At 36.4% G+C, this 15,943-nt stretch overlaps 1 protein-coding gene across 1 annotated transcript in view; it reads right to left on the bottom strand.

Annotated features, from left to right (window-relative positions):
* Positions 1 to 10,766: 10,766 nt before the first annotated feature.
* The window catches only part of KCTD8 (potassium channel tetramerization domain containing 8), a gene marked incomplete at both ends in the record, with an annotated part of 255,251 nt that continues 250,074 nt past the window's right edge, over positions 10,767 to 15,943 (bottom strand). Inside the window, one exon of the mRNA XM_082652911.1 lies at positions 10,767 to 11,227. Within this exon, the coding sequence (XP_082509037.1) occupies positions 10,767 to 11,227 (461 nt within the window). The remainder of the gene's footprint in view (positions 11,228 to 15,943) is intronic.

Below are 15,943 nucleotides of genomic sequence, written 5' to 3'. Positions count from 1 at the left end.
TTTACATTCCCACCAACAGTGCAAGAGGGTTCCGTTTCACCCACACCCTCTCCAGCATTTGTTGTCTGTAGATTTTCTGATGATGCCCATTCTAACTAGTGTGAGGTGATACCTCATTGTAGTTTTGATTTGCATTTCTCTAATGGTTAGTGATGTTGAGAATCTTTTTATGTGTTTGTTGGCAATCTGTATATCTTCTTTGGAGAAATGTCTATTTAGGTCTTCTGCCCATTTTTGGATTGGTTTTTTTTTTTTTTTTTTTTTTTTTGCGGTACGCAGGCCTCTCACTGTTGTGGCCTCTCCCACTGCAGAGCACAGGCTCCGGACGTGCAGGCTCAGCAGCCATGGCTCACGGGCCCAGCTGCTCTGCGGCATGTGGGATCTTCCCAGACCGGGACGTGAACCCATGTGCCCTGCATCGGCAGGCAGACTGTCAACCACTGCGCCACCAGGGAAGCCCAGGTTGTTTGTTTTTTTGATATTGAGCTGCATAGCTGCTTGTATATTTTGGAGATTAATCCTTTGTCAGTTGCTTTGTTTGCAAATATTTTCTTCCATTCTGAGGGTTGTCTTTTCATCTTGTTTATGGTCTCCTTTGCTGTGCAAAAGCTTTTAAGTTTCACTAGGTCCCATTTGTTCATTTTTGTTTTTATTTCCATTTCTCTAGGAGTTGGATCAAAAAGGATCTTGCTGTGATTTATGTCATAGAGTGTTCTGCCTATGTTTTCTTCTAAGAGTTTTATAGTGTCTGGCCTTACATTTAGGTCTTTAATCCATTTTTTTTTTTTGTATGGTGTTAGGGAGTGTTCTAATTTTATTCTTTTACATGTAGCTGTCCAATTTTCCCAGCACCACTTGTTGAAGAGGCTGTCTTTTCTCCATTGCATTTAATTTTGTAAAATCCAGTTGAGTTTGTAAGGTCCAACTTTTCACTAGGATCCCCACCAATACTCTGATCTCCCTTGCTTCTCTGTATTTCATCATAAAACTCTAATGGATAAAAAACCAAACACATAGATAATTATTTTTGTAAAAATTCTCTGTGCTCTCACCCCAATCTCCCACCTAAGAAGTCTAATACTGCTTGAGTCACACAATGGGATAAATTGATGTCACTAAAAATTCTTGTTCACTAACCTCAAAAGTGCTTTCAAACTTTGCCCCAAACTCCTGTTATTCATTGAGTCAACAGTCTCCCACTTCTCAAAATGTTTTTTACAAATTATATTTATTTTTGTTTTATCTTAAAGCATGCACAAAATTGAAGAGAAACCATGAGTATCTGTCATTTGCTTCAACAATTATCAGTGCAGCCAAACTTGCTTCATGTAGTTCAACACACAGCTCCTACCCTATGTATTATTTTGAAGGTAAACTTGGATATCTTATTGTTTTATCCATCAATAATTCAGAGAATATCTCTAAAAGATATAAGCATTATTTTCAACATATTCACAATATCACTGTTAAAATAATGATAATTTCTTATCATTAAACATTTATCTTAAAGCTATTTGATGATGATGATGATTTTTACAGTTGGTTTGGTTGGAATCAGGATAAAAACAATATCCCCACATAGCATGTATAGGATATATCTTTTAATTAAAGGTCCTTCACGCTTCATCTTTGTTTTCCCTTGCCATTTTATTATTGAAGCAGAAACTAACACACCATTGTAAAGCAATTATACTCCAATAAAGATGTTAAAAATAAATAAATAACAAAAAAAAAAGGAATCAGGTAATTTGTTATGTGAAATCTCCATCTTTTAAACATTACTAACTGCATCATTTTATTGTCTTTTTTTTTGGTGGGGGGGGTCAAGCCATTTTGTTGAGGGGCTTCCGGGGAGGGTTGAAGGCCTAGGAGGACAGTGAGATCTGACATTCTTTTCCTGGCTGGGATTCTCCAGATTCACAGTCACTGAAAGCTATTGTCTTTTTTTTTTTTTTTAATTTGATTGGATTATAGTTGATTTACAATGTTGTTTTAGCTTCAGGTATACAGCAAACTGATTCAGTTATACATATACATATATTCATTCTTTTTTCAGATTCTTTTCTCATATAGGTTATCACTGAATGTTGAGTTGGTTATCTATATATAGTAGTGTGTATATGTTAATCCCCAGATCCTGATTTATCCCTCCCCCCAACATCTCCTCTTTGGTAACCATAAGTTTGTTTTTGATATCTGTAAGTCTGTTTCTGTTTTGTAAGTAAGTTCATTTGTATCATTTTTTAAAATTAGATTCCACATATGAGTGATATCATATGATATTTGTCTGACTTCACTTTGTATAATAATCTCTAGGTCCATCCATGTTGCTGCAAATAGCATTATATCATTCTTTCTTATGGCTGAGTAATACTCCATTGTACATATGTATCACATCTTCTTTTAAAAAGTTTCTTTATCCCCCGTTTTCCCAGCAAACTGGCAGTTAGATCTAGAGACCTGTCAGATTCGGCTCTAATGATTTTGGTAAGAATACATCATAGCTGGTGCTGTGCTGTCTCTCTAAACATGATGATAAGATTTGGATCAGATACTATTAGCCTGATTCACCCATTATACAGTTTTTCATTATCCTTTCATAAATAATTTTAGCAGCCATGGATGACTACTGTTTACATCCATTATTTCATTAAGGTTTGCAAAATGGTGATATTTTATTTTTATTATTTATTCTGCCATGAAAACAAAGCTAAGAGGAAAGAGAAAAAATGTTCTAGGAATGGGGTGTGTGCTGTGTTTCTTGTATTCGCAATCTCTTTTATTCTATATCACCAAATATGTGTGGACTGAGCTGGAAAATCTTCATCTTTGGGAGAGGCAGAGGGAGGAACATTCACACAAGTTAACAAATTTTGTCCCTGCCATAATAAATATTACAATTGTGGGCACAAAGAAAGAAGTGGCAAATTCTTCTTGGGAGTTAGAAGTAGTTAGATGGAAAAAATAATGTGTGTTTGTGTGTGTGTGCATTTATACATGTGGGAACATGATTATAAAACTGGAGAAAAGGAGGAGGCAGAAAATGGTGGACTTTAATAATCATATAAAGTAAATTTTTTTCCTAATAGGCAGAGAGATAAAAAGTTTTAAGTAAGACAATACGAAAAATTTGTGTTGTAGGAAGATCACATTTCTAGCAGCATGAAGAATGGACTGACAGGGAAAGATTGAAGGCAGACCAGTGTAGTCCTTATTCCTGTAGCTGAAATGAAAAGGATGAAGGTGTGAACCTTTAGTTGCAGTAGAGAGAGTCCTTTATACCCCTAGCTCAGCACCTATTAAACTATACTGTAATTTCTAGTCTGTCTTCTGCATTTAACTGCAATGAATATTAAACAGGTGATGGGAGCAGTTTGCCCCAGGTGCAGGCAATAAAAGTAGATAATTTTAAAATGCCAATAAAACGACTATAAATTAATCTCCTTTTTATTATTACAATGCACCGGCAATGCTAAACAACATTAGTATTAAAATACTCCTCACCGAGGGCTTCCCTGGTGGCGCAGTGGTTGAGAGTCCGCCTGCCGATACAAAGGACACGGGTTCAAATCCTGGGCTGAAAAGATCCCACATGCCGCGGAGCGGCTGGGCCCGTGAGCCATGGCCGCTGAGCTTGCGCGTCTGGAGCTTGTGCTCCGCACCGCAGCAGGAGAGGCCACAACAGGAGAGGCCACAACAGTGAGAGACCCGCGTACCGCAAAAAAAAGCCAAAAACTCCTCCTCGATAAAAAACATTTTGTTGGTCTAAGTTCTGATTTTTCTTTTCATTAGTTTTAATTAATCAGTTTCCATTTGGTCTCTTAACAGCATTTTAAAGAAAACTTAATTTGCATCTACCTTAGTGCCTGCGGCTGCAATCGGAGACTAGGGGCCAAAGAGAAAAAGAAAGTAGGTGGGTATAACAAGAATTTACTCATGAGAATATAATCCTGAACAAGGAGATTCTTATTAAAATATTCTTCATTTAATATATTCTTCAACAGAAGAATGAAATATTCATTTTAAAAAGTTGTATTTGGAAGTATCTACAATAATATTTTTATAAATATTTTTCTGGAATATCTTCATCTGCTCCAGTCTTCTTACATATTTAAACTTATAGACGTTTGTCTTTCCTTATACAGTTCCATTTTCAACATCCTTATAGGTACAAATCCAAATTCCCTTTCAAGTCCCAGTTCAAATTCCATTTCTACTGTAAAGCTGTTTCTTTCCTCTAAACTTATGTAGCAATATTTATGCCTTTATGTGTAAAGGCAATATAGCCCACCCACTGCCTACCCTTAATCAAGGGTCATTGTGTACACATTGCAAAATTGAAATTAAATCCATTTTTATTATTGTTTATTCACTGCTGTATATTTAACACATCTGATAAAGTGCGTTGCCCATAGTAGGCACACTAGAAACAGGCATAGATTACTTTGAATTCATTTAAGATTTTTAAGATTTTTTAAAATCTTAAATTTTAAGATTTTTAAAACTTTTAAGATTCTTTCAACCCTGCAGTTGTGTGATTCTTTTAACCTCTGTATGTTATGCTTCAAAGTGAATACTTTGGGGACTGTAGAATAGAGAGGGAGAAAAAAATTGAAAAAAAATAGATTTATGTTTAAGGGTTTTATAAGAAACTCTTCCAAATTATATCCATTTTTAATGAACATAATACTTTGGTAATATTTGCTTAACTAATCTGTACTAAAAACACTAATATACAAGGTCACAGGTTACGTTTATGGCAAACAGAGGTAAACACTGTGGAGGAGAAGACATAATTTTAAGGCCTGGTGATTGCATCTCTAGCAAGAGATGCTTAAATCACATTCATCCAAATTGGAACAAACTATGAAATATTTTAAAAAATAGTCTTTTGATTCATCTCTCATGAGAGATTAGAAATGTAGGACCAATGAGTGGGATTTGGCCTGAAAACATTGTAAAATAGCTTTTAGCAAGCCTAGTGAGGCAGGAAGAGTACCTACCAAGGACTGTTAAGGAAATTCTTACATTGAAAAGGATGTTTACTTGTTTGCCAAAATCATTCCTACCTACTGTGTGCCAGAAGCTGTCTACTTAATTGTGTCCCCTCATACAAAGAAAAGTAAGAGCTTAACGTATATGAAAAATATTTCAGAACAATGGAAAATACAAACGTATATCATTACTCTTATATACTATAGAACATAAATAATATGTAGAGCAAAAGAGGATGTTTTTAAAGTGCTCTGATATTTCTGAGAATGGAATGATTAATAATTCTGTCCTTAAGGATTAAAGAAAGCTTTGGAAAGTAGGTGGTATTTGAACTGAAACATGCAGTATGGGAAACATTTCAAATGTGAATGAAGAAGTTTGTGTGCATTTTGTGGGAGGATGGTGACTTCCGGGTGCAGTAGAGTCTTAGCAAGTCACTAGTAACTGGTGTGCAGTTTGCTTCTGGTTGTGAATCTGCAAAGGATGGATTGGTTCTATAGTAGATTACAAATGGCCACAAATCCTTTGTTGCTCCTCCCATTAAGAGGTATAGTGTATTTCCATATCCCTTGAATTTGAAATGACTTGCTTTGACCAAAAGAATGCAAGGTAAGTGATGTTGTATGAGTTTGGAGCCAGGCCTCGAGATCCTTGCAACCTCCTGTCTTACATTCTTGGAACAACCAAGTGTGAACAAATCTCAGTCAGATATCTGGAAAGGATATGTAGAGACTTGAGTCTTGATTGAAACCTGTCAATGCCAAATGTGGAGTGAGACCATTATAGTTTATTTGACCACTGACAAATTATCAGTAGATTGTCCAGATGAGTAAGCCCAGGTGAGAGCAGTCCAGAATGCCGATTCTCAGAATCATGAGCTGATAAATGGTTGTTGTTTTTTTAAGCCACTAAGTTTTGGAAGTTGTCTATTGTCACACAAAGGTAAATTGATATGAAGCCACTGTATTGAGGGCCTATAATGTGATACTAAAGTTTTTGGATTTTATTTTCAAAAAGTGGGGGACTTCGATATACTATCAATGAACAGGGGAATTTGAAATAAAAAACACACTACCATTAACATTAGCACTCCCTAAAATGAAAAGCTTAGGTATAAATCTAACAGAATATGTACAAGTTCTGTATGAGGAAAACTACAAAACTCTGATGAACTGAATCAAATAAGAACAAAATAAATGGAGAGATATTTCATGCCCATGGATAGGAAGAGTCTACATTGTCAAGATATCAGTTCTTCTCAACTTGTTTTGTAGATTCAATGCAATCCCAATAAAAATCCCAGCAAGTTTTTTTGTGGATATCAACAAACTGTTTCTAAAGTTTATATAAAGAGAGAAAAGACTCAAAATAGCCAACACAATATGGAGAGAAGAACAAAGTTAGAGGACTGATGTGATCCAACTTCCAGACTTACCATAAAGCTACAGTAATGAGGAAAATGTGGTATTGTTAAAAAAAAAAAAAAGACAAATAGATCAATTAAACAAAATAGAGATCCCCCAAATAGACCCATATAAATATAGTCAGCTGATCTCTGACAAAGAAGAAAAGGCAACACAGTGGAGCAAATGGTTTTAAAACAACTGGATGTCCACATGCGAAAAATGAATCTGAACACAGACCTTACACCCATCACAAAAATTAATTCAAAATTGATCACAGACCTGAATGGAGAATGCAAAACTATAAATCTCCTAGAAGATAACACAGGAGAAATCTTGGGTATGACAATGACTTTTTAAATATAACACCAAAAACGCAATCCATGAAAGAAATAACTGGTAAGCCAGACTTGATTAAATTAAAATCTTCTACCTGTGAAAGACAATGTCAAGAGAATGAGAAAACAAGCTACAGACTAGGAGAAAACGTTTGCAAAAGAAATATCAGATGAATGACTGTTATGCAAAATACATAAAGAATGCTTAAAATTTAACAATAAGAAAACAAATAACTGGATTAAAAAATGGATCAAAGACATTAACAGGCATCTCACCAAAGAAGACATAGAGGTGGGAGAAAAACATATGAAAAGATGCTCCACATTATGCATCATCAGGGAAGTGTGAATTAAAATGATGAGATACTACTACAAACCAATTAGAATGGCCCAAATCTGGAACATTGACAATACCAAATGCTGATGAAGATGTGAAGGAACAAGGACTCTCATTCATTGCTGGTGGGAATGCAAAATGGTATAGCCACTTTGGAAGACAGTCTGGCAGTTCTTTACGAAACTAAATATCCACTTACCACATGATCTAGTAATCACACTCTTTGGTATATACCCAAAGGAGTTGCAAACTACATCCAAACAAAAATCTATATATGGATGTTTATAGCAGCTTTATTCATAGCTGCCATAACTTGGAAGGATTGGAAGGAACCAAGTTGTCCTTCAGTAGGTGAATGGATAAACTGTGGTAAATCCAGACAGTGGAATATTATTCAGCACTAAAAAAAAAAAGAGCTATCAAGCCATGAAAAGACATGCAGGAACCTTAAATGCCTATTACTAAGTGAAAGAAGCCAAATCTGGAAATGCTATGTACTGTATGATTCCAATTATATAACATTCTGAAAAAGACAACCCTATGCAGACAGTAAAAAGAACAGCAGTGGCCAGTGGTTGGGGGAAGTGAGGAATGAATAAACAGAGCACAGATGATTAGGGGGGCAGTGAAAATACTCTGTGTGATACTATAACGATGGGTATGTGTCATTATGCATTTATCCAAACCCCCAGAATGTAAAATACTAAGCGTGAACAATAATGTAAACTATGGACTTTGGGTGATAACGATGCATCAGTGTAGGTTCATCAATTATAACCATGTACAATTCTGATGGGGGATGTTGATAATGGAGGAGGCTGTGCCTATTGGAGGGTAAGGGGTACACGGGAAATTTCAGTACCTTCCTCTCAATTTTGCTGTGAAACTAAAATTGCTAAGTTCTTTAAAAAAAGTAGGAAGCCTTAAAATGACTATGCAATACAATTGTGTCTACCTACCTGCAACCTGACACAGCACAGCAGCTGTTCTATAAATGTTTTCTGTCTTGCTAAGTTGCACCTTTCCTGGTCCTTTGGCTAGAGAGAGCAGGATTTTGTTGGGCCTTGCTTCTTCTGCACCTGTTAGTATTGCTGTGTTACCAGCTTCAGCGATGTATAGACAAAAAGAAAACCCAAGAAATTCCGTCACCATGCTGTTTTTTGATCCCAATGCTTCTAGCCAGCTTTCCTTCTTTTATGAGCCTTTCAGAGCCTTTTAAGTGTGTTTGTATATAATGTCCAGGGTTTTCAGTTATACTTAGTGGGAGAAATAAGGAAAAGTATATCTACTCCATTTTTCCAAAATTGAAAATCTCACAATTTCACTTTTGTTTCCTTTTCTCATCTTAGTTAGTACTCAATTTATGTTTCCACTTGAACTAATAATAAAACACCAGGTCACAAGTTAAGTAAATACTGTATATCAAACAAAAGGTATTCTCCAAAAATACTGAACTTCAATGACTTTCCAGCTCTTTGGACTTATGGTGATCCGCCAGATTTTATCTCCTGATTCTTTGGAAAAGAAGTTTTATACAGCAGTTTTAGTCTAACTCATCTTTGAATTTTGGAGTCTCCTTTTCTTCAGGGAAGAGTCCTCATTCTAGCTTCCTCCCTCGATTCTATGGTAAACCCAATTGGGACCAGCCATGATCTAGCCTCTGGTGAATGTGTAATGATTTGGGAGACTCAGACCATAAGCTTCTTCCCAAGGGCAATAGCTAGTAATTTGTATTTCTTGAATATGTTGTTAACCTTTGAGCCAAATGTTTGGTGTATGGTAAGTGCTCAATAGACTGATAGACAAATTCTTACCATTGCAATTCTATTTGAAGTTTTGTGTTGGGAAAAACTAGAGTAGGATGTGAAGTGTTCTTCAGATCTATTCCCTGCCTTGCACTGCTAGGTTTTGTATCACAGGGGGATCATCTCTATTAAATTAATTTTCCTAGGCTCCTTTGCGAACTGCTTCTACGTATATTGGGACAATGGAAAGTGTTCGTGGGGAATTGGAATGTGGGAAGGTAGGATAATTTCTCCCCTCTCTGTTTTGGGAGGTATCTTTGGAAGTGATTCTGACTCCTTAGTAGACATAGCTCTTTTTTTTCCTAATCTTTTTTTTTTTAAATTGGAGTATAATTACTTTACAATGTTTAGTTTCTGCTGTACAATGAGGTGAATCAGCTATATTTTACATATATCCCCTCCCTCTTGGATCTCCCTCCTAAACCGCCCCCCCAATCCCGCCCATCTAGTTCATCTCAGAGCACGGAGCTGAGCTCCCTGTGCTATACAGCAGGTTCCCACTAGCTATCTATTTTACACATGGTAGTGTATATATGTCAATCCTAATCTCCCAGTTCATCCCACCCTCCCCTTCCCACCATGTCCGCATGTCCGTTCTCTATGTCTGCATCTTTATTCCTGCCCTGCAAATAGGTTCATCTGTACCATTATTTTAGATTCCCATGTATGCATTAATATACGACATTTGTTTTTCTCTTTCTGACTCACTTCACTCTGTAGGACAGACTCTAGGTCCATCCACATTTCTACAAATGACCCAATTTCATTCCTTTGGATGGCTAATAGTCCATTGTATATATGTATCACATCTTCTTTATCCATTCATCTGTCGATGGACATTTAGTTTGCTTCCATGTCCTGGAAGCAAGTCTCTAGCTTGTCAACATTAAGGTTGAACATATCATTCTCCAGTTTGGGATTTTAAAGGAAAATTGAAGACAATATAACAACTGAATATTTTAAAAGAAGAGTCAATAGAGATCAAGGAATTCTAATATATTTTCCTTTTTTTAAACAAATACATAAAGCTCTTTACCATTTCCCTCAATTATTTTGATTAACATTATAGTCAGATCTTTCAGAGCATCATTATACCAATTTTCACAGCCTGATGTAAGGACTCATTTCACAGAAATAACCATGACTAGCATTAATAGATGAATGTCAGTGTCATAACACAAGATTATAAGGCATATTTACATCATCTTAACATACATACAGAACACCATACACATACACAAAAAAATCACAGATCCAGAACAAATAAGATTCAATCTCCTAGACAGCTTACATTTATAGGCTTTGCCTGAACCTTTCTTTTTTTTTTTTTTTTTTTGCTATTTTTTCATAATTTTTTCTTTCCAAGCAGCAAACAAATCTTCCCTACGTCTTGTGAATTATTTGTAACATTGTGCTCATGCAAACATAATACTTGTTTTATTGCATTAACATTTAAACAGTTTTGGATTTGGGTCCCCAAACCGTGATCTAACATTTTACTTGATGTGGCTTCATCCATATTGTCACTTTACTTGGAGTGATATGATGATTTTGTTTTTGGTGAGTTACAAAATGACAAACATGACCACAGTTCAAAAATCAAGATTCTAAGCTTCTTGGTCATGCACATTTTGCTTTCATTCTTGCAAAACGGTTTGAATCAGGAACACCATCTGATTCAACATGTACGAGTTTTCTTTTTTAAAAATCATATTTCTAAAAACAACAACAACAACAAAAAGAATGAAAGAAAATACTGTCCCACATCCACTGTTCACAAAAAGGAAGAGCAGCAAGAATCACACTGACCATTGTTAGTACACGGTCAGGTGGTGACACCGTAGTAAACACTGAACGTCATTGAAATACTGCAGGAATGTGATAATTACTATAACCCATACTTCTGTAACAGTTCAGACTGCCACTGGCGTTTGCGCTCTGGAAAATAATCTGGAATGTGGATTTTTTTAAAATCCTGAATACACTTTTTCATTTCTTCTTCCACACTTAGCTTCTCACAGACTTTCTTTTTGGAAAGATTGGTTTCCCGGGATTTGCTGATGAGTGTCTGAAAGAGTTCACTGTTTCTGCGTTTGTCTGGTGGGGGCATCCATTGCACAGGTGCTTTTTTGGAAGGACGATCCAATGTTAAGGTGTTAGGTTGGTGAGCTGTCGCCTGCTGGGCACTGGGTGGGTTGTCCTGGGGAGTGCTTGCCTCTGAGTGGCTGTCACAACTGGAAGTGGAGAGCTCATTACAGGAAGTCCCACTCTCACTTCCTTTATCTGTGACTTTGTCATGTTTCCTATCTTCATGCTCTTGTTTAGGTGACACTATTTTCTGAGATGGTCCTAAAAAGGAAAAAAGGAGTAGGAAAACTGAGTAAGAAGTGCGAAGGTCAAATTAAGCAAGCTTTATATTTTTTATATTAAACCAAGAACATTTAAGAAAAATGCCGTTTGTTGCACTAGTTTATATTTGAAGGATTAAATACAACACCTGGTGTTGTTAATGTATATTGAAACATGCAACATGGTGATTAATTATTTATAACAATAAAATTCGGGAGGTTTGCTTGATGAGCATTTATGCTATAAAAGATTTTCAGTAACTTTATGCCAAAAGAGATTTTTGTTATTTCAGTTATTAGTTCCTGAAATCTGAAAAAGATATATATAAATATTTTGCTAGTCCCATAACTATTTCACTAGACAGTTCAGTTCTGTTTTAGCGAATGGCATTAGTTGTCCTTTGCATATATATTTCACCATTATAAAAGCAGAAAGTGGGCTTCCCTGGTGGCGCAGTGGTTTAGAGTCCGCCTGCCGATGCAGGGAACACGGGTTTGTGCCCCGGTCCGGGAAGATCGCACATGCCGCGGAGCAGCTGGGCCCGTGAGCCATGGCCGCTGAGCCTACGCGTCCGGAGCCTGTGCTCCGCAACGGGAGAGGCCACAACAGTGAGAGGCCCGCGTACCGCTAAAAAAAAAAAAAAGCAGCAAGTACCATTGCTCTATTTTACAAAGTAGCAGCATTCTCCAGGCCCAGAAGTGCAATAGCATCATTTGTGCTTCTAAGAGAGAGGCTGGTTTAAATCTTATCCTCCATCTCTTAATCTTGCTTCCTGTCTATTTCCTTGGAGAGAATTATGAAAGTGATGTAAAATATATATGTGCCTAATATTATGCTGAAAAATAGGGTTGAAATATAGTATTCTCTTAAATTAAAAGGCTTACCATTTGAGGTAAATTACCTAGGAGGACAATTTTCAGAAAGTGATAGTTTGCCAAGACAATTATTTCAAATACACAAACAGTTTATTTCCAAGAGGGAGCATATATTATTCCCTTTGACTCTGCTGTGGGATTAGGACCTCCATCTAACATTTATTGAATACCACCACATACCCAGAACTATAATAAAACCTTGATTTAACTGGAGCCCAACCATTCAGAAATATAAGTTACCCAAATCTTATTTTTTTCTTGTAGTCAACTTTTATGAACAAGTTATATAAATCAGAATTGAAGGGAAAAGCATCAATATTTTAAACAATTGCCTAGGGGATTCTGCTGTGCAGCCAGAATTGAGAACAACTGATCTAATTCAGAGGTTTCAACTTTAGCCACATATGGAATTACTTGGAAAGCTTAGATTATTGATGCCTTGGTCTTAACCCCAGACATCCTGCTTTAATGAAATGCTACCTGACCATCAGGTCATTTAATAAATTCAGATGATTTCAACATGCAGTCAAGATTATGAGCCTTTCCTCAGTCTAACATACATGAATTGAGTTAATAACCAATATGAATAGTTTATATAAGTCAGAAGGTGGGGAAACAAACCAACAAAAATACTTTTCATAATAGCACTTACTAAGTACTACCCACTGTTGGATGTTATCATCAATTTTCCTATTTAAAATCAGAAGAAAAAAACATTGATACCAGTTAGTATCAGTTAGTTGAGTGGGATTAAAGATTTTTAAAAGCTTTAGAACCTTTTGGAGTGATGAAAATATTCTTTATCTTGACTGTAGAGTTAAATACAGGACTGTACACATTTGTGAAAACACAGAATTGCAGAGCTAAAATGGATGGGTTTTTCTGTATGTAAACTATATCTGAATTAACCTAACCAAAAACATACAAAAAATCCAAAAAGCTTTAAAGAATGTGTACTTATTTGAGAGACGGTGTTAACCAATATTTCATACTTTCTTTGTCCACAATACAGTAAAAGCAGAACAAATGCAGATGCTTATGAAAGCTTAGTAAGAAAGTGCACTAATACATTTCAGAAGCATTTGCAACCATGGATTAAAGAAAACAGACACAAACAGTTGTTTCCTTTAAGTCTCTGCCATTTTCATTTATGGTAAGAGAGAAAGGGGGTGAATCTGAGGGATGGGGGTGGAGAAGATACACTTCCTAATACTCCTTGCTGACTTACCCACATCCATTCTGTACCCTCCACTGTCTTTAGTGGCTGATATGGGCACAAACCATGTCCTTAGGCTCCCCTGCCTTGCGGTTTTCAGTTGGATTCAGCCAGCGATAAAGACTGGCAAGATCAGGCGCTACCTGACCTCACCCCCAGGATTTCTGTGATCTGGTTTCATCTTTGGACCAAAAGGCACAGCCCTGTCTGGCAGCTCTCTCCACTTCTCTCACCTTCCCCCCCTCCCTCTGCCACCCCTCTTTCTGGATTCCATTAAACTAGGCTCACATCTTCAGGCCTACAGGTATCAACCATTTGCACTGTAACTGGCACGAAGGTATTGCCTACACTGTTACAAACTGACAATATTCAACTGTGCTCAAATTACTCAACTGGATATGCCTTCTCTTTCTTCTGGGACCTTGACTGATAGACCCATACCGGTCATTAACCATCCATTGACTAGAAGGGTGTTATTTGTAGGATCAGTTTCTTTTTAGTGGCATCAGGTTTTAGTGGCAATAATATTGAAAAGGGAGTGAGTTTGAAGTCCTACTGAACTGGAATCAAATTCCAGCTCTCTGGCAAATAGTCTTGTGGCCTTGAGCAAGATACTTAGCTTCCCTAAGTCTCAATTTCCTTATCTATAAAATGGTAGTGGTAGTACTTCCCTCATAGGGTTATTTTGAGATTAAATAAAATACCATACAAAAGGGCCTAGTACAGTAATTCTCAACATTGAGAGTATATCATTGTAATTTTTTAAAAAATGTACATATGTTCAGTCCCATCTCTGAAGATTTTAAGTTTGCTGAAGGGTTTGTGTGCATGTATTTACATGGAGGTCAGAGTGGTGAAGGAGGTATAGCATCTGCTTATCTAATTATCTTAATGGCAGAATGTGATCCCAAGCTGGCATGATGCCCACCAGCCTAGTAAAATGTAGGATATAAATAAATGGTTTTTACCCTTTCTGTCAATCTTCTGCATTTCTTTAACCAGAAATCTCCATAGAGGAATCTAAGATTTTCATTCCCAATAATGACTAAAGGATTAAATTGCAAATACCTGGGAAAACCAATTTATGTTTAAGGATAAATGATTGATGAGAATTTTTTTCCTGTTAATAGGCAGGGGAATAGAGCATTAGATAAAGATACCCAGGCAGAAAAGTAATAACATCAGAGAGGAAGACAGTACAGAAAGAGGATACTAGGTACCTCCAAAGCAAATGGTTCATTCTGTTTTTATTCACTGGGGAAAAACTGTTTAATGAGCTAGGCTAGCTGTTTATATACAGAGCTATATAAAGTCCATGTGTTAACTAAATAAATTACATATATACAGTTATTATGCCTAATGGCATTATAATTTATTCATGGAAATAAGACTCTTCCCCATCCCCTCCCCAAAATACACACAAGCAAATGCAGACTCCACAATACAGTAGGATGCAACATATGTATGATGGAAATGGATTGCTCTTGTTTGTAGTATAAGATGGAATCTCAAGGAAGACTTCTTTGAAGAAGGCATTGATCAGTTTAGCCAACAGAATTTTATTGAGCACCACTACGTTCCAGGCACTGTGCTGGGATCTAAAGGAAGCACATAATGGGTGCTCCAGTGAAGTTCACAGACTATTTTATGGTATTTTATAACATAAAGTGTTTAAAATGCATGCTGCACTGTAGAATATCTTCCACTATAGACTTTAAACTCTATGAAAAAAAATGGAGGTGGGAACCCGAATTTTCTATGGTCTTAAAAGCACCTTTTTTTTTTTTCCAAAAAAGAACTTGGAATAGGTACAGATATTAACAAGAATTAATAAATTTACACCTTTATTTCTCAGCCCTCCTACTTCTTAAGTTATCTTTGGCAAGATGGACTCCCAATCAAGAGACCAAATAGGTTCAGATGTTTACTTAAGAGAAAATGCATAACTTAATTTTGTCCACAATTTTTGGTTTGTTTTTGAAGTGTAATTGGTCTACAGAGCTATGTTAGTTCCTGCTACACAACATAGTGATTTAATATTTCTATACATTCCAAAGTAGTCACCACAATAAGTCTATTTATGTCACCATACAAAGATATTACATAGTTATTGACTATATTCCCCACATTGTACATTTCATACCTGTGAATCATTTATTTTGCAACTGGAAGTTTGTACCTCTTAATCTCCCTCACCTATTTCATATATATATATATATATATATATATTATATATATATATATATATATATATATATATATTTATATATATATATATATATATATCAATCACATCTTCTTTAGCCATTCATGTATTGATTGGCACTTAGATTCCTTCCCCATCTTGGCTATTGCAAATAATGCTGCAATGAATATAGAGGTGCACACATGTTTTCTAGTTAGTATTTTCATTTTCTTTGGGTAAATATCTAGGAGTGGAATTGCTGGATCATATGTTAGTTCTATTTTTAATTTTTTGAAGAACCCACTTTTTTTTTTTTTTCTGGTACGCGGGCCTCTCACTGTTGTGGCCTCTCCCGTTGCGGAGCACAGACTCCAGACGCGCAGGCTCAGCGGCCATGGCTCACGGGCCCAGCCGCTCCGCGGCATGTGCGATCTTCCCGG

Source organism: Grampus griseus (assembly GCF_964374135.1).
Source record: "Grampus griseus genome assembly, chromosome: 4".
In the NCBI taxonomy this organism is placed as follows: domain Eukaryota; kingdom Metazoa; phylum Chordata; class Mammalia; order Artiodactyla; family Delphinidae; genus Grampus; species Grampus griseus.
This window is presented reverse-complemented; position numbering and strand designations above follow the sequence as displayed.